This window comes from Poecilia formosa, unplaced genomic scaffold (assembly GCF_000485575.1).
Source record: "Poecilia formosa unplaced genomic scaffold, Poecilia_formosa-5.1.2 Scaffold14, whole genome shotgun sequence".
NCBI lineage: Eukaryota > Metazoa > Chordata > Actinopteri > Cyprinodontiformes > Poeciliidae > Poecilia > Poecilia formosa.
Window position 1 is genome coordinate 1,370,246 of NW_006799953.1, and position 18,024 is coordinate 1,388,269.

General features: G+C 40.8%; 1 protein-coding gene across 2 annotated transcripts in view; it reads left to right on the plus strand.

Moving 5' to 3' along the window:
* Window positions 1-15,059, plus strand: part of slc8a4a (solute carrier family 8 member 4a) — a 40,410-nt gene extending 25,351 nt beyond the window's left edge. For both annotated transcript variants that reach the window (XM_007545865.2, XM_016668287.1), the window contains exons 5-9: window positions 3,592-3,698; window positions 4,317-4,435; window positions 5,605-5,704; window positions 10,188-10,460; window positions 12,277-15,059. In XM_007545865.2, the coding sequence (XP_007545927.1) occupies window positions 3,592-3,698; window positions 4,317-4,435; window positions 5,605-5,704; window positions 10,188-10,460; window positions 12,277-12,656 (979 nt within the window). In that variant the 3' untranslated portion in view covers window positions 12,657-15,059. The remainder of the gene's footprint in view (window positions 1-3,591; window positions 3,699-4,316; window positions 4,436-5,604; window positions 5,705-10,187; window positions 10,461-12,276) is intronic.
* Window positions 15,060-18,024: the final 2,965 nt, after the last annotated feature.

The following is an 18,024-nucleotide window of genomic DNA, read 5'->3' on the forward strand; positions in this document are numbered from 1 at the left end:
CGGCGTCACGTGAATACACAGCAAATTCAAAAGTGCTAGATTTCCAGTGTAAATGTTGCATGTTAAAAAAAAACAGTGTTAATTCAACAACATGAGTGTTAGTGTTAGTTTCCCTAACACTCACTAAAGAGTTCCAAAGTGTTAAACAAAAAGCAATCCAGTTCAGTGTTGATTTAGAAATCAACATCAGACAGTTCCTCCCACAATTATAACATATTTGTGACATCACATCAGAGAAGGAACAACAGGTAGTGTGGGGGTTGCAACAGGCCCCCAGCCTGGACCTACAGGGGGCTGACCTGGGAGGCAAAACATGACTTCATTACTTGATTAACACACTTGACGAGAAATGTTAAAGGAAAGCTCTCTGAAATTATAAATTATGCTTCCCCAGTAGGTTATATAGTAGGGTGCCCCATTGTTGACTCATGCTTGCTAAAAACCTTACCAGACTGACTGATTTTAGTGACATAGTGAGTGTAAAATATTGAATAAAAAGTTCTGCCACATGACTGGCTTTATTTTCACTCTTATATTTAACTTTATGACACACAAAGCTACAAATGAATCGTCCTTATTGTCTCCAGGTGCATTCTGGGTAAAGCTCGTCATTAATGTCATCATCAGTCACTTGGCAACAAATGGCAAACTAGCTAGAGCATTTCTAGGGTTTACGTTAACATGTTTTGAATTTGTGTTGTTTCATCAGTAGCCTGGTGTTTCTGTTCTTCTCTTGGTTTGTTGTATTTCATGTCAGATGGACTTAAAAATGACGTAGTCGCTCTCTGTGGTGATGAAACTTGTTAGCTCCGCTGTTGCGGGCATGTACATGATGTACATGATAACTTAATAAACATTAAATTATCATGAGCTTTTTATTTGGGCCCGGTCATTAGCCCCGCCCCCCGGCCGACGCCATCTTGTTCCGCTACTGCGTCACATGTTTACCTGAGGAGCGGAGGCAGCAGTATGGCGTCTTGTCTGGAGCTTATTATAACAAGGTAAGTTCAATGTTAAAATTATCATGTTTCTGACTATTTTTTATGGAGGCATTATTTTTCCGTTTACGCAAGAGTAGCGATTCATATGCATAGTTCGCTTAACGTACATTTATTTGTTTGGATATCACGGTATATACGACTATTTATTATCTTAACCAAACATTAAAAGTGTCAGGAAAATCTGGAGGCCATTTAAGTTAACATTATTTAGCTGCGGAGGTCGTTTTCTTTAAGTTTTTGGCTGTAGACTGCAAAATGGGTGAGTGGCTGTGCTGGACCGGTGGCTTGATCTAAGCCACAGGTGTCAAACTCCAGTCCTGGAGGGCCACTGTCTTGCAATATTTAGATGTGCTGCTGCTGCACCACACCTGAATACAATAATTAGGTGATTAGCAGGACTCTGGAGAACATATCTACACAATGAGGAGGCAATTGAGCCATTTGACTCTGGTGTTTTGTACCTGTGGCACATCTAAAAACTGCCAAAATGTTTTTTCTTTGTTAGTGTGTCATGTTGGTGACTGAAGCCTGTTATGATGACTCCAACACATTCAGACAGGTTGGCACGACTTTTAATGCTGCCCAGAATTTTTTCTATAAGCTGACTAATTTCTTTATGACGGTGACACACAGAGGTGAGTCTGATTAGTTTTGTTCACACTTCTTTTTAAGATATTTATTTATTATCCTAATGTTTCTGCTATATTTCCTGTTTTTCCTTCCAGGCTGGAAGTCTTCCTCCTTCATGTTGGCGAAAACAAGAGCAGCACCAAAGACACTTCACCATCAGTGATCACAAGACCATCCATGGCCCCTTTCCAATGAACTTTCAAAGCATGCTTCACCTTCAGTGCAAAGTACCATGAATGTTTGACCTTTGTTGTATATTGCTGTCAGTGCTGTTTGATGTTGTTTTGAAATAAAAGTAGATTACATACTGCAACTAGTGCTGGTGTTTTTGTAGCATCTAATGTGGCATCTAATGTCTTTTAAAATGAATTTGGAGATTATTGATGGCCAATAGTTTCTGGGGGGAAAAAAAGTTTTAATTGCTCTAGTTGCTTTTATTTGGTAGTAAATTGACAAAGAAAAAAGTGGATAATGAGAGAAGGGGGAGACTGGGAAGCGAACCCACGACAGCCGCATTGAAAACTAGAGCCTCCATATGTGGGTTGTGCTTAACCCCTGCACCACCACAGCACACTCTGCCAGTGGTTTTTTAAAACTCAGATTTCTATGTTAATATATATTTTACACCGTTCTGTGTTGAGTTAACATGTTTGTAGTGTTAACTTTTGACAAAATACACTAGTGTTGAGTAAGTCAACACTGATGTGTGTTTAATTTCAACTACTGTGAGTGTTGATTCAACTATATCACAAGTAACACTTTCTAAAGTGTAATTTCTACACCATCCAGAGTGGACCAACATATACATTATCAAAATGTTGAATTCAACTCTGTAGGAGTTGATGGAACACTTCCAAATTTGCTGTGTATCTTTGAGGAAAACCTTGACTTGGGATTAAGCTAGTTTTCGGACAAAACGGGGGTCCAAAAGGTAAGCTGTGCTCTAATAAAATGGCTAAATAATACATTTGTAACAGAAACGTCTTCAGCGGTTTAATCAGCTCATGTTAGTGGGCAAATACTGCCTCGTGAACCTTCACATTTTTTTAATTTTTATTTTTTATTTTAAGACCCAAACAGGAAGCTTCAAAAATAAACTACCATGCATGTACATAAACTCTTCTTTTTCTCTGTGAGGATCCGAGGCTTTGCAGCGAATCACTCTGCTCCCACTGGTATGACTCTCCCTGACATTAAACAGCGGGATGACGTGATCATTGGTGTTTAAAATAAAATATCTTGTGTTCTGCGACTGAACGTTCTCCCTGCGCCTTGTCAGACCCTGAGTGTATGTGTGTAGACAGAAATAGACAACCACCCACATATCATTAGGGAGATGCAGAGAGAGAGAGAGAGAGACGGGCTGTGACAGCGTAGGATTCTGAAGCGGTGCTGAAGAAAAAGAAAATATGGTGGTCACAGCTCAACACCTCGTGTTTCGTGCTGCATTCAGATGTAAGAAATGCGTTTCTGGGATTTGGTTTAGGAGTTTGCTGGGTCCCCCCCCTGCAAGTTAAGTTAGCGCTTATAATTTCCACAGCGAACTTCTCTGGTAATCTGAATTAGGATGTGAAGTGTGTGGGAGGGGTGTGGGCCATGTCACTACACGCTCGTACTTTAATGGACTTAATGATGTAGAAGGAGTCCGCCCTCTTGTGGAGTGCTGGGGGAAAGGGAAAAAAATGTTTTATTTTGCTCGGCATTACAGGATATTTTGTGGAGCACTTCAGCTTCCACCCTCTTACCTAACAGTTTCATGATTCATTGTGTGGGCTGAAACATTTGTTTTACCCGAATCTCTGCAATAAATCATGGACATAATCATCAAGTGTTTTGTGTGCTACTTAAAAAAAAAATAAAAAAAAAAGATTTCCTGACTGATGTTTATAAAGGAGCCGATTAAAACGTTTAAATGTCATCGGTGCATTGTTTTATTTGTTTGTTTCCTGTCTGTCTCCAGGAAGCTGCTGAATGTGAAGATAATCGATGACGAGGAATATGAGAAGAATAAGACGTTCACCATTGTGTTGGAGGAACCAGTGCTGCTGGAGGTGGGACAGAGGCATGGTGAGTCTCTTCAGTCATGAGTTTCTCCATGTTTAATGATGGAAGAGAGGGTGAGCTCGGTTCTCTGCCGCATGTTTTGGAGGGTCAGAAAGTAGCATTTTGGGCTCATGTGACCAGACTACCTTTCCCCACAAGGCTAGCTGTGTCTCTTTCATGGTTTGTGACAGAGCTGGGGGGGTTTGATGCTTTCTTTCAACACTAGCTGTTTGTACGTAACTTCGGTGATGTTCCACTACAGTCGGAAACACACAATTTCGCACCTGCTATGTTTCCATTAAAAGAAGAAATGCGTTAAAAATCACGTTAACATGTTTGTTCACGCGACATCATTAAAAAAACATGGCGCGCCACCATCTTCCTACCACTTCCTGTCATCTTCTTCGTCATTTCCTCCAGTAGTAAGGTCCAGTTGTTGAACGCATGAGACGTGTGATGTGACAGAAATGTTTCCATCGCAGTTTCATCCTAGCACAAAGAATTTATATTGAAAAACAAGAGGGTTTTTTTTTAAATTCCAGTGTTGTTCACTGATGTTCTCTCAAACCTCTGAAACGTCACAGGATGCCTGGCTCTAGTTATAGGTGCAATCAAAGTTTTTGCTTCTGCCGATCTGCACAGGGGACACCAATGACAACAAAACGGCGGTGGGTCCAGAGGACGTGTCAAAGATGGGCTGCCCCGTCCTGGGAGAGCACACCAAGCTGGAGGTGGTCATTGAGGAATCCTACGAGTTCAAGGTAACTTAAAAGCCAGCAGTTCTGAGCCACTCTCCTCCTAAAACAAGATCTCTTGTTTACATCTTGCGCTGGCGGATAAACAGCATAGTTGACGCTGTTTTTACCTGGCTGTAATTCATTTGAAACATGAAGCTGCTAAGAATTATTCTGTAGACACGTCATATTATTTGCGCTGAGAAAGTTAGAGTGCGAACAGTTTGCTGCTGGATATGTGTCTGTAAGTCCTTTCGTTATTTTGAATCAACGCAATCTATCATTTACATCAGCAAGTAGAGGATTCTTTATTTCTGTCTCAGTTTTCTGGACAAGCTTGTCAAAGTTCTTGATGGAAAGCAGAGGCATTTTGAGGCTCTGATTTGGCTTGTAGGTGAGAAAATAAAGTAAATTAAAAAATACCACAGTCTTTAAATTTCAAGTTATGAGGGTAGAGAGCATAAAAGCTCTGTATGTTAAGAGACAAAACCTAGAGACCAAGAGTAATCTCCAAATGTTATAGCAGTGTTCATCAAATTACATAATTTCATCTTTTACAGCGACTGTCTAAACTCAGCCAAAGATCTGTGTTGGATTATGAAGCGTGTTCGTGTTGCAAACTAACGTCTCTACGCGGCACATGCAATTTTAATAGGAGTTATTATTGATAGAGAACGGATGTGATTTTACAACAAAAGCAAATAAAATCTACTGTAGGAAAAAGGCCTTTTCTGCAGGTTCAGACCTGAGAAGAAGATGCCTGTTTGTCCTCTGGTTTGTTCTGCTAATCCGATCTGAGACCCCCTGATTACATCACCATGACATCAGCCTTATTATTTCTCCCGTTCCTGCCACGGGACGCGGTGTGTTCGCAGAGTAAACTGATGCCTGCGTGTGAAACTGGCCGTTGTGTTCCTTTAAGACTATTTAAGAGCATTTAAGCTGCTACATGATACAGATCTGAGACTCCCGGCTCCCCACACTGGCTCTGTTTCCTGTGGGCATGAAGCCCAGCTCAACCCCACCTCCCTCCAAATCTGGTTCTGTGACTCACTGTGCACCGCTGTGGGATGAGAGACACCAGTAATTGTACCCTCGGTCACCTCATCAGTGTCTCCTGTGTCACTTCTTGCTAAGCCTGCGCCGATAATGTGTGTCTCACGGCTTCTTGTCTCTGTCTCCGTGTTCGTCTCCAGAGCACCGTGGACAAGCTGATCAAGAAGACCAACCTGGCGCTGGTGGTGGGCAGCAGCAGCTGGAGGGAGCAGTTTGTCAGCGCCGTCACCGTCAGCGCAGGTGAGCCACACGCACCTGAACGCTTAACATCTGCTCCTCCCGGCGAAGGCGGACCCGCGCGGTCCGGACCAAGTCCCGCCAGCCGCCTGTCGTGCTTCGCTCTCGTTAAAGCCCCAAAGACGAGCGTCTCAGTTTGAAGTTCTAACGCCCTTCGGCGATTCAGCGTTTATTTGCTGCATCTGTTTGAAGCTGACAGCTGATTAAAAATGCATTACGTGCTGAATTCCTGATGAGCCCCGCCGTAAAAGCGGCTCTGGACAGTTTATGCGACTCTCGGCGCTCTGCTCTTTCACAAAAAGCCATTTGTTTTGTGAAACTTTCAGATTCTCTCACACAAAATCAGTAAATCGACTTTCCCGACCCAGAAGTTTTCATTTTGTTTGTTCCAGCTTAAAGTCAGCAACGTTTCATTGAAAACATGTAAAATAGTGAAAACGTACGGAAGTCCGTTCCTGCTGAGAATTTACCTCATTGTTGTCAAGAACACACATTTCGGCACGGCTCAGCAGCTTCCAAAATGAATAGTTTTTTATTTTCACCTTGTTTTACAGAGCTTTAATTTTATCAATTCAAAAAATCAAATCAAACCAATGCCTTATGCTGCTAAAATTTGAAAAATGATCTATAATAATCATAAGTTATTCCATTTGTAGTCGGAACTTAAGAACTCCTACCAATTGACAAAAACAGTTTAAACAGATTATTGTAGCAACACATACAAAAAAGATACAAGTTTGACCTCAAACCACTTTTATTAGCAATGAAAACTTGATCTGGTTACAGTTCAAACTTTAGGAAGTTACGGTAAAGCTTTCCTTAAAAGAGACACTGAAATCAGAAGTACAGCAGCCAACGGGTTGGTCTCTAGTTCATCAGAGCTCTCACAGTCATCACTTCAGAGTCATTAATGTCAGGGACATCACCGTCCTCTTGACAAGCTGTAACCATAGCAACAGCACATGTAAGTTGATGTACGTGTAAAAAATGTTAGACGTCACAACAGTACCCACTACTAAATGGATACAAATCTTAATTTGGAGTCTGTTTGGCAATAAAACATCAATAATTTGTGGTAAGATGTGTTTACTGTAACTAAATTCAGCTGGTAAAGGGGTCAATATGCATGTGAATTTAGTGGGACAATAAATCGGTTCGCTCTCGACTGATTTCCTTTTGGAAAATCGCAGAAAACAAAGTGAGGATTTCCAGGGCAGCCTTCCCATAAAACAGAAAGCGATGGTACAGCTAACTTTCAACACTGGTTCTGTGTAGTTCTGGTACTTTTTCTGCATATTTAAATTAGTCTAAAAGTCTGTAACTCAGAACAAAAAAGCATTTTAACAGAGAAAAGATGAGATGTGACGGTTCAAGATCAATTTTACATGAAGTTGGTCAATATTTTTTCTAAAAGATGCGAGACATGGTTACATTTAAATTTAATCATGGGGGGAATTTAAACAAAATACAAATACACGTCATTCTTAGAGGAAGTGAGCCATAAACCATAATAACTTTACAATGAAACTATGCTGGTGTCTTTAAAGCAGAATGAAGTCTAAGCTTGGCTGAATGTGTTGTATAATTACTCTGAGGTCAAACAAATCCCATCGCTGCATTATTCTGTCTGGGAGACGTATTATTACAAATAGTTAGATTACTCACTTAACCTTCTTGAATATGAGGCTCTTGTCTTGATTTGGAAGATATCTCACATCTTTATCGTGCAATTGTGTTTGCAGCTGCATCTATTTCAAAGCAATATATGCTGCTTGTCCTTTGCACCTTCAGTCGTTGTTTCGATCTCAGTGGTAAAGACATCGATTCGTGAGTGAATTTATGTTTTTAAAATAACAATCAGATCAGGCCGGCTTGTTGGAGTTTTCCTGAACTGAGCGAATAACAAAACCTGCTGTAGCATAATCGTCTGCAATCAGGAGGATATTTTTACCACTTTATGTGTTTGAGATAATGATTTTAAAAAAAAGTAGACCTAACAAAACATTTTTTTTCCTTCAGCTATTCTCTATTTTAAAACTGAATTATTATTATTATTATTATTATTATTATTATTATTATTATTATTATTATTATTATTATTATATAGGGAAGGCTCTCTGGTGGAGGGTTGACTCATGCTGTTTGCTTGAAGACAGGACGGTCTGAAGCCTGAAAATCATTCTTTCAAAGATGTTCTTTCACATCGCAGGTCAGCAAATGCGTCTTTACTGCTGCGGTGAGGTATTAGACTCTTCAGTGCATGTTGATATTCACAGCAGCTCTGGAGGTTTGGACGCAGACCTGTCAAAACACAACCTCTTTCACAAAGTGTCAGAACTTCTCTACCATTTTGTTTTCTTTCAGATGATATTCTCTCCGTATAAGACCTAAAGGGAGGAAAGAAAGTGATATTATGTTAATTCTGCAGGGCAGATTTAAAACTGATCAGGGCGACAGAATCAATCACGGATTTTTCTCTCAGAAAAATCAGAGTTTGATGAGGATATTAGCAGGAAGGTGTAGTATGTCATTGTACAGATCTCCTAAAGATTTACTACCACTAGTAAATTCATTGCTTTTAAAGTTTCGCAGAGCTTTTGTTTAAAAGAGGATAACAGAGTAGTTTTATTGTGATGTATTTAGACATGTAGCTACTGAGGTTATACGATAGGACAGTATTTTTCATGAGAACGAGATGAGACCAGATTTTATCCATATTTTCGGTGGTTTTACAACTGCAATAAAGATTTCATTAATGAGTGAGAGTTGTAGACAGAAATCTAAATTGACTAAAAGTTTAATCAGTTTATTTTAAAATCAGCTTAACCCGCTGAAGCTGGTTCCTATTGGTTGCAAACTGAAGCAGATGCTAACTTCAGCATCGGTCCGCTGTTTTTCACAGTGTTGCTTGCAAATAGTTTGTTTGTTGTCGGTCACTCTGCCACAGAAACGAGAATCTGAAATTATTGGAGCCCAGACAACGGGCTTCATCGGCCAAATCTGTCAGCACGACAGGTTTCCTCTCAAGTCTCGATGGTAATTACAATTCAGTCATAAAATAAACAGGTCCAGTTCTTGTGCATAAACGGCCACAGTCGGATCCAAATTCAGTTGCACACATTCCTGTTCAGTCTGAACTAAAATGTAATTCGGTGTGATTAATTTTTCTTTGCCGACTGGTTAAAGTCGGATCCAGGACGCTCGACAGGTTGAGTTACCGACTTCGCCTTCTGCACAGACACACGGCAGCAGTGGAGATTAATGACTCGCTTCCAACCAGAACCGACCTCCAGCAGAACCGGACTTAATATGAGCCGCCATCTGCTGCTACTCAACATGTAGGGCAAGCCCAAGGTTTTTGCGGGACCCTGAGGGACTCCCTTTGACTTTGGGAAACTTTCCAACACCAAAGATCGACTGACAGCTCTGTGGTATATGTGGCTTAAATTAAGAGAGTCAAACTCATTTTCATTTTGGGTCAAGATGGATAAAAGTATCGATAAAACTACAAACAGTGTCTCTGCGTTTGACTAATTCCTCTTGAAATTAAATTATATGAAATATGATTTCGCATTCATGTAGTCTGGTATTATACAGACAAAACTGTTGATTTAATTGATAAAATAATATTTAAAATGTGAATGTAAAGCTCTGGAAAAAAAATTAAGAGCTAACTGCAATGAATCCCATTGAGAACCTCCCGGTTATTCCACGAAACACAGATTTCCGACTTAAAATATCAGCTTTGTTGTTTCTAAATGAACATGAACTTATTTTCTTTGCATTGTTTGCGGTCTGAAAGCACTGCATCGTTTTCTTTATTTTGACCATTTTTATTTTCTGCGAATAAATACAAAATTTTAGCTTTGAATTTCAGAGACATGACGTCAGTAGTTCATAGAATAAAAGAACAAAGTTCATTCCACTCAAACATAAACCTATAAAGAGTGAAATCAGAGAAACTGATCATTTTGCATACACGCTTTGTGATAATTTTTTTGACTTTGTTCTAACTGTGTAGTTTTATAATATTAATTTAATAGTGGCTTAGCAACAGCTTGCTCCATATATGTCTGTAAAACATCTACTAACGAACAGAAAGGAAGGCTGTAGCTGTCTCCACAGGGTAATTATTGTGAACTTTACTTGTTTTAAAAACAACAACACAGATCCTGCTTGTGTGTGTGAACCATCAATCGGTATAATTGCCTTGACTGATGTCCTCGTGTCGCTAGCTTCCCCCCGGAGCACATTGGTGACACCTGGGTCAAGTCAGGTCTGAATCCTCGTTAGCGCAACGGTGACATCTTGATAACGTTAAGTACAGCAGACAGACGCTTTACGCAGCGCGGGTTCCTTGGTGATGAACAAAACCCCACAAAGCCCAGTGGCAACAGCAGAAGAAAGACGTGCTAATCGCCAGATATTCTTTCGGGCAGCTGCTGATTCCCTCTGCTTTTGCTTTTCGTTCATGTGCTCCCGCTAGGTGACGACGACGAAGAGGAGAGCGGGGAGGAACGGCTGCCGTCCTGCTTTGACTACATCATGCACTTCCTGACGGTTTTCTGGAAAGTCCTCTTCGCCTTCGTCCCCCCGACCGAATACTGGAACGGCTGGGCCTGCTTCTTCGTCTCCATTTCCCTCATCGGCGTCCTGACGGCCGTGACGGGCGACTTGGCCTCGCACTTCGGATGCACCGTCGGCCTGAAGGACTCGGTCACCGCCGTGGTGTTTGTTGCCCTCGGCACCTCTGTTCCAGGTGGGCGTCCGTGCCGAGGAATCGACCTGCTCTGTAATCCCCCTGGGTTTTTCGCCTGTGGCGCAGAAGCAGCTGCTCGGGGGAGACTTACGTAACCTCTTGTTCTCCTGAGCTGTCAGAGGAATTATCTCCAAAGCTCTCACTTAGCACCTTAACAAGACGTAAACAAAGAAAAACACAGTTCTCACTTGTACGATCGGCTTGTATTACCACGTCGCCGTTTCCTCAATTTATTTTTTTCTTGTGTGTCTTTGAGGCACAACAAGAGTATCTATTAGCCTGACAGGTTTGAGTGCAGAACACAAGCATGCAAAATGGAAGACAGTTGATAGCTTTGTTTAGGGATGCACAACATGTTTATTCAGAGGTTTTGGTAGTCATGTTTAAAATGTGCCTTAATATACCTGTATATATGTGGCTAAAACATTAATTCAGGAGATGCGTTTCGTTAAAATGAGCAGCTTTCTCATTTTAACACGTCCTTCAAATCGGGAATTGCGACTTCTCAGAAAAACGTAAAGAGGCTCGCTCTGATTCTCCGTCCTGCTTCTGCTACACGACACTCAAACATCCCACAAGAGGGTGCCGTTTCACTGCTACGTCTTTTCTCGTTTGAACGGGAACACGTTTTGCTTTTAACGAGACATAAACCTCGCAAAAAATGACAAAGTTTCCCCATGTAGACGAGTTTTGTATCTCGTAATTTTGCGAAATCGAGACAAAGAAGAACTGCCCTTGTTACAAACGAGGCGCCGCTCCTGAACTTGTTTCCTAACCCCGGCAGCTCGTGCGTTGCTTCACCCACTCCGCCTGCCACAGTTCGTTTAATGAAATTTGCATCGCTCGTATCTTCCCTGACACTCTGTCAGCGTGTCGCTTTTCTAAACGCTACGTCAAAAGTGTTTCTGCAAAGCTTTTGTATCTGCGTTGAGAGCCTAATCAGTGTGCTCTCTGTGTTCGTCTGTATTTAATTAGGTTTATAAAAACTATTTTCCTTCAAATCAACTTTCAAGTCAAGTTTATATATATACCACAATTAGCGTCTTTAGGGCGGTTTAAAGTGCTCTACATCATAAAAACACAACAATCACAAAGTATGAAACAGATGATAGGCAGTTTGTTTTGTCAAAAGTCGTCATCAGAATCATATTTATTGATCAATGTTCCAGTTACTATGAATCAAAGGCAGCTCTAAATAGGTGAAGGTTTTGGCCTTGGATTAAAGGAACTCAGTGTTTCGGCTGTTTTGCTGTGTTGAGCGACAGCAGTGATGCTTCCTGTCTTCCTGGTTTTAGCGAGAACTTGAGCAGCAGCGATCCGGGTCTGGATGTTTTTTAGGCAAATAGTGAAGAGACTACTGCGGTAACCAAAGCGACTAAAGATAAACGCGTGGATGACTTTTTCTAGATCTTGCTGAGACATTAGCTCTTTAATCAGACTCTGCCTTGAGTCCAGTTTGGCAGCCGATACTCACTCTGTGCTCGACCGGCATACAGACACAGATTGAACCGCCTCATTCCTGCAGGTAGAAGGGTCACTGCAGATCCAGAGTGAGTCTCTGTAAGCAATTACCGTTATCCCACAATGACAGATTTCTATCCTGATGAGAAAAGCCTCCCCAAGAATGACAATGCGCCCATCAATAGGCCACCGCAGTTCACAGACGGCTTTGATAAGTGTGATTAGAAAAAAATCAATGCCAGGAAAACTGGAGCTGCTCCAGTTGTGCAAGGTGACTCTGGTACCTTGCATTTGTCATCAGCCGTTTGCGTAGGTTTAAAGACCAACCCCGTTTCTCTCGTCCTCTCTTCCACAGACACATTTGCGAGTAAAGTGGCCGCCATCCAAGACCAGTACGCCGACGCCTCCATTGGGAACGTGACGGGCAGCAACGCGGTGAACGTTTTCCTGGGCATCGGGGTGGCGTGGACCATCGCCGCCGTTTTCTGGAACACCAAAGGTGAACCATTCAAGGTGAACCCGGGCTCGCTGGCCTTCTCCGTCACCCTCTTCACCATCATGGCGCTGGTGTGCGTGCTCGTGCTGCTCTACCGCAGGCGCCCCAGCGTTTCGGGCGGCGAGCTCGGGGGCCCACGGACAGCCAAGCTCCTCACCTTGTTCCTCTTCCTCTCCCTCTGGTTCATCTACATCCTGTTGTCCTCCTTGGAGGCGTACTGCCACGTGCCTGGCTTCTAAACACAAGGCAAAAAATAAGAAAGTACAGACATGACTCCTCTTCTTGTTTTTACAGTTTTCTCACAAGATTTCTAACTATTTGTATCATCACTTATTATTGATATAGCACAAAATCTAGAAAATGATGCACTTAAGGACTTTGGGACTTTGTTACCGCTGATGACGCTGTGAAAGCTAGCTTTAGCCACTGAAGCTAAACTTTCTTTTCTTACACTAAAATACTTACTTCATATGACGTTTACAGAGCTGTGAAAATGTACTTACCCCCCCGACAGATTTCTTCCGTTTTTCCTTTTTTATTTGGTCACATTTACGTGTTTTAGATCTTCAAATAATTTTTAATATCAAACCGTGATAACAGGAGTAAAATAATTGGCACCATAAAGTAATAACTTAGTGATCCTTGGTAGCAAATTATGACCTACTCTCCTTTGCAGAATTTCTTACAAAATCAAGAACATTTGAGGGTTGATGGGCATTAAGAACCTAATTTGGGTTATGCTCCAGGCTCTCAATCAGACTTAGGTCCAGCCTTTAACTAGGCCATTCTGAGATCTTAATTTTTGGTATTTTTTAACCATTTGTAGGTGTTCTTCCTGCTCTGCTTCAGATCATTGTCCCGTATAGCATCAGGATAACTCGTCCTGGTCCTAAAGCAGCAAACTCCCACAAAGACTTCCATCCATTTAAAGTTTTCTTTTTTCTGTCTTATCAGTGCATAGAATATTCTCCCAAATGCCTTTTTTTTTTCTTTTTATTTTTGGTAAATTGGTATTTTGCACTCCATTTTGACGACAGTCTTTCTTAAAACCTCGTTGCACCTGTTGCGTGTGAGCCTTTTGGTTCAAAGGCATCTGAAAACATGATGCTGCAACTAAAAAGACGCTTCCACATCATCTTTTTACACATTCAGCTCAAAGCATAAACAATTTGATCGCCATATTAACCCCCCTGCAATGGATTTTTGAATTTGTAGAGGAACTCCACCATGTGAATGGCACAGCTCTCCCACGCCGTGCATACAGCACATGTTCGCTCCCCGCTGCAGAAACAATGCAAACGTGACTCAGATGTCACAGCAGTCGCTCCGCATTAATCTCACTTAGCCTCACACTAGGCCGTACAGACGGTTTGTACACCTGTGCTACCTGGAGTAGGGAAACCAAAAGTGAAACGTGAGCCATCGCCTACTGATTTATTTGGCTTTTGATTACTTGACCACTTAGGGTTCCTAATAGAGCGCTGACGATTCATTCCCTGATGGTCGGTCTGTTCTTATATTGAAAAAAATAAATAAAACAAGATGGGGACGTCACAGAAAAGTAACACCGACAGTCATTACCCAATTAATCTGTACCATGCATGGACATTTCGCATCAAAAGCGTCATGCAAACTTAAACCTGATCGTTTAAACGGATGCCCTTCTTCTCCTCACGTTTGAACCCACTTACCAGGTATTTTCAAAACGTAACAAGACAGGAAACAAACAGCGTTACTACAGCTTTAGTGGTAAATCATAACCACTGACCTTTACTGAGGCAATAGAAAGTCCCTTAAATGTGTTTGAGGATCTGAAACAAGTGTAAAAAAAACAAAACAAAGAAGAAATCTGTGAGGTGCGCAACACTTTTTCACTGTATATAATCAGCTTCGGTTCCACCAAGCCGCTCTTTTGCTTGACATCTGCAGCATTACTTGGTCTTTTTGTGTAACCTACCGATTCGGTTCGCTCAATCCCGACTCGGACATTCGAGATTCCTCGGTGGAGGATGAAAAATTAACGCTGGTGCATGGAGTGACGTTACGTAGAGCTTCGGTGCAATATGAAGGACTCGAGAAGGACAAGACGTGTTTGTGTAATCAATATTAACATTAACTATTCATTGTATATCATGTAAAGGTTGACCATTGTGCGTGGGAGTTTCGTGAAAGACTCGATGTGTTTACTTTTGCACGTACTCAGATTCACGGTTTCTTCTTGGTAATCTGTTTTATAAAATGCCGTGTGTGGTTTTTTGGACCTGGCTGTTGAAGTGTTGGTGTATTTATTTATTTTTTTCTGTACATGTGAATCCCAGCTGTTTCATGCTCTCTCCACTGCCTGGTGCCCTTTCCTCACATAGCCTCCTCCATCGGTTTCAGACAGCCAAGTTTTTCCAAGAAATGACCCGTTTTTTAATTTTATTTTGTTTTGTTTTTTTACAACAATTGTGAAGTTGAAGCAAAGTGTTTGCTTTTAGATAGATTTATGAAGTTTACATATACGTGTGCGTGCGTGCGTGCGTGCGTGCGTGCGTGTGTGTGTGTGTGTGTGTGTGTATACAGGTGAGCCTTTCTCTGGGATAATATTGTTTAAAGAATAGACTTCACCAATGGGACATGGGTATTGTTCACATTAAAAAAAACAAAAAAACAAGAAAAGTGATAGTTTGTGTGTAGATTTGAAAAACTCTTCTTTTAACCTCTGTCTTGCTGACACTGGTACAACAAAAGCACAGCAGAAAGCAACAAGTGAAGCGATCGGCACAACTAGAAAGCACCAAAAGAGTTCATGATTTGACTTGAAAAATGTGTTATAAACAGGATGTGTGTACAGTATTACTTGAGAGTGTTACCGTCTTTTTTATTACTGTTATTATTATTATTATTATTTATTTAACCTGGAGTGTGCATAGCCATATTTATTGTTACTGTATTGCTGTAGAGCTATTTCTATGATCTATTTTACTTTTATTTATATGCACGTTTGATGTATAAAAAGTGGAAATAAATGTTGATGATTTATGGTCCCAGAAAGGTTTGCAGTGTTTGTATTACTTTTGTATGTAAAAAAAAAAGGGTTGGGTAACGTTGACATCACCTTTATGCTCCCCAAAAGCAGCAGCAAAAATACAGGGAATGATGTGAAAGGGAGTAAAAAAGGATGTGGAATAATCCTCCGACTGCAGCTCTGTGTCTTAATAACTGTCTTTTTATGGCAGGCAAAAACATCCCTTAATTGCAAACACATTAACTTGCAAGCAAACCTCCTGGTGTGACAAAAAAGATTATTATTATTACTTGTGGGCGCATGCAATTTTCTGTTCATGGTCGAATTACCTTGTACTCTGCTCTATAACTCAAAGATGTTTGTTTTTTTTACCACCCTCCCCTTTTATAGACATGAAAAAATCCCTTTTAACTTGTCGCGCTTGCTGAACCGGATGAAGGTCTGGAAACTGAAGGATGTTTTAATTGGGATCATCTGAGGGCGTTCTTGTCCCGAAAATGTTTATATATATATGGCAGAGTCATGCAGCATATACTTTAATTCAAACAAAATATTCAGTATTATTTATGAAAATTACCTCAGTTTTTATATGTAAATCGTTCCTTTATGTACAAAAATGTTTTTTGTAAAAGGGCTAATTAGCTGAAATGCTAACATTTGAATGTGAAATGCCCAAACTTTACGATTCGTGGTGCTGCAGGTTCTTTAATCCTTCAGGGGGGATAAACAGACAAAGACTTACGAATGTTCAAACTCAAAATAAAATACATAATTTATTTTCGTTTTACCTGCTCAATGGTTTTTTTTTTTTTTTTTTGATGAAATCTATCATTAAAGATCCAAAGGCTTCAGACTGTAAAGATAAAGGTAGTTTTATTTATATTGCACATTTTCAGCAACAAGGCAATACAAAGGGTTAAGCGAGGGGGTTTAATGTTGCCTTATTAAAAGAAAAAACAGACAATTTCCAAATTTTTCCTGTTTCCTATGTTGTTGGCCAAATTCTTATCATCTTGGACTTTTGGTCAGGGGCCAAGTAAAATCATTTCAAAGGCTACAAATGGCCCCCGGGCCACACTTTGGACACCCCTCCTCTAAGTTCTCTACTAAACTCATGTAAGTCTCAGATTATGGCTCTAAATTGAAGGCCTATATTTCTCCAAGTCCTTCTAAAAGCACTCGTCAAGGGTGGCCTTCTGTTTTCAGCTTCCTGGATACAGAAAGGAGGAGTTTTATTTTTTCAGACAGAGGAGACTGAAAATAAAGGTGCGTTTTCTTTTGGTGTCAGTTTATTTTCGGTCCCTCCAGCCGCACAGAGGCAGCCTGTCACTACTTAGATCGGTTTGTTTACACACCGTGCTTTACCAAAGTATTTACACCCCTTGAATGTTTCAAAATTAGAATAGTGTGAAAAAGTTAAATATTTTTTGCTGCTCATTTCAGGAAGTGAAGCTCATACTTGTGTAGATTCATGACGCATAAAGTGAAACATAACCTAATACCTACAGAGGATGGAGACCCAGCATTCAGCCTGCCACAACATTACTGTAAAGTGAAAAAGCCATTCAAGAAGGGTGGATCTAAAACTTGCAGGGTTTCTGGGCTTAGACAACCATGAGTGGATATCCCTTAAAAGTTGAGCGGAAGGAAAAAGTGTGACTTAAGACGATTGTCGAGCAATGTCTTTTCAGCAATTTGAGGGAGTTTCCCAAAGAGTGGGCTGAGGCAGAAGTAACGAATCCTGATGTTCCTGTTGAAAATATCCTGTTTTTTAGTCAATTTCACATAATGGTCAACTTTTCTGAGACACCGAATTTTGTTTTTTCATTATCTGTAAGCTGTTATCTTTAAATTTGCGAGCAATAAAAGCTTGAAATATTGATTTAAAAATGATATATCTTATAATTTTCATTTTCTGACATGAGGGACAAAAATACTGACCAAATCTTTCTGCGCTTTAGTCGTAGACTCGCATAAAGTGCAGGTGTCAAATGTTGTAATCCCTTCAATTAGCAGATTCGCACATCATTATTTTATCATGAGCAGCAGGTGCCAAGTCCCTCACAAATGGGATGTGAACTATTGTCTGGCTCATGCTGCTAAATTGCAAATGTGAAAGACTTCACTCATTAAAGTCGCAGCTGTGACTGGGGGCTGCTGAGATAAAGTGATTCCGGCGTTGGCAGGGGATTTATCGCGGGAGCATAATTGAGATTGCTTTTCTCTTTGGGGGAACTGTCCAACATGTGTTTTAGGAGATACAGGAGAAAAGAAATGCTGATATAAAATGCATTGTGGCTCTGAATGGATGAAGGTAACAATATGCTGCTGTACAGCCGTTAAACGAAGCTAAGATTTATGCTAAAATGTCAAACGCTGTGCAGTTTTTAGGGTAAAGATAAAATATGACCTTCCATTATAGACGCAGCGTGTCTCTACTGTCAGCCATTTTTAGCAGCTGGGAACAGCTAAAGCTGCTCTGACGGCTAAAATTAGACGATAACTTGTGGCTCCAGTCTTTTTTGTGATTTTTCACACAGTGAGGAAACGATTTCCTGGTCAGCGTGACATCCCTGCCAATCATCTCCTTTTCTTGT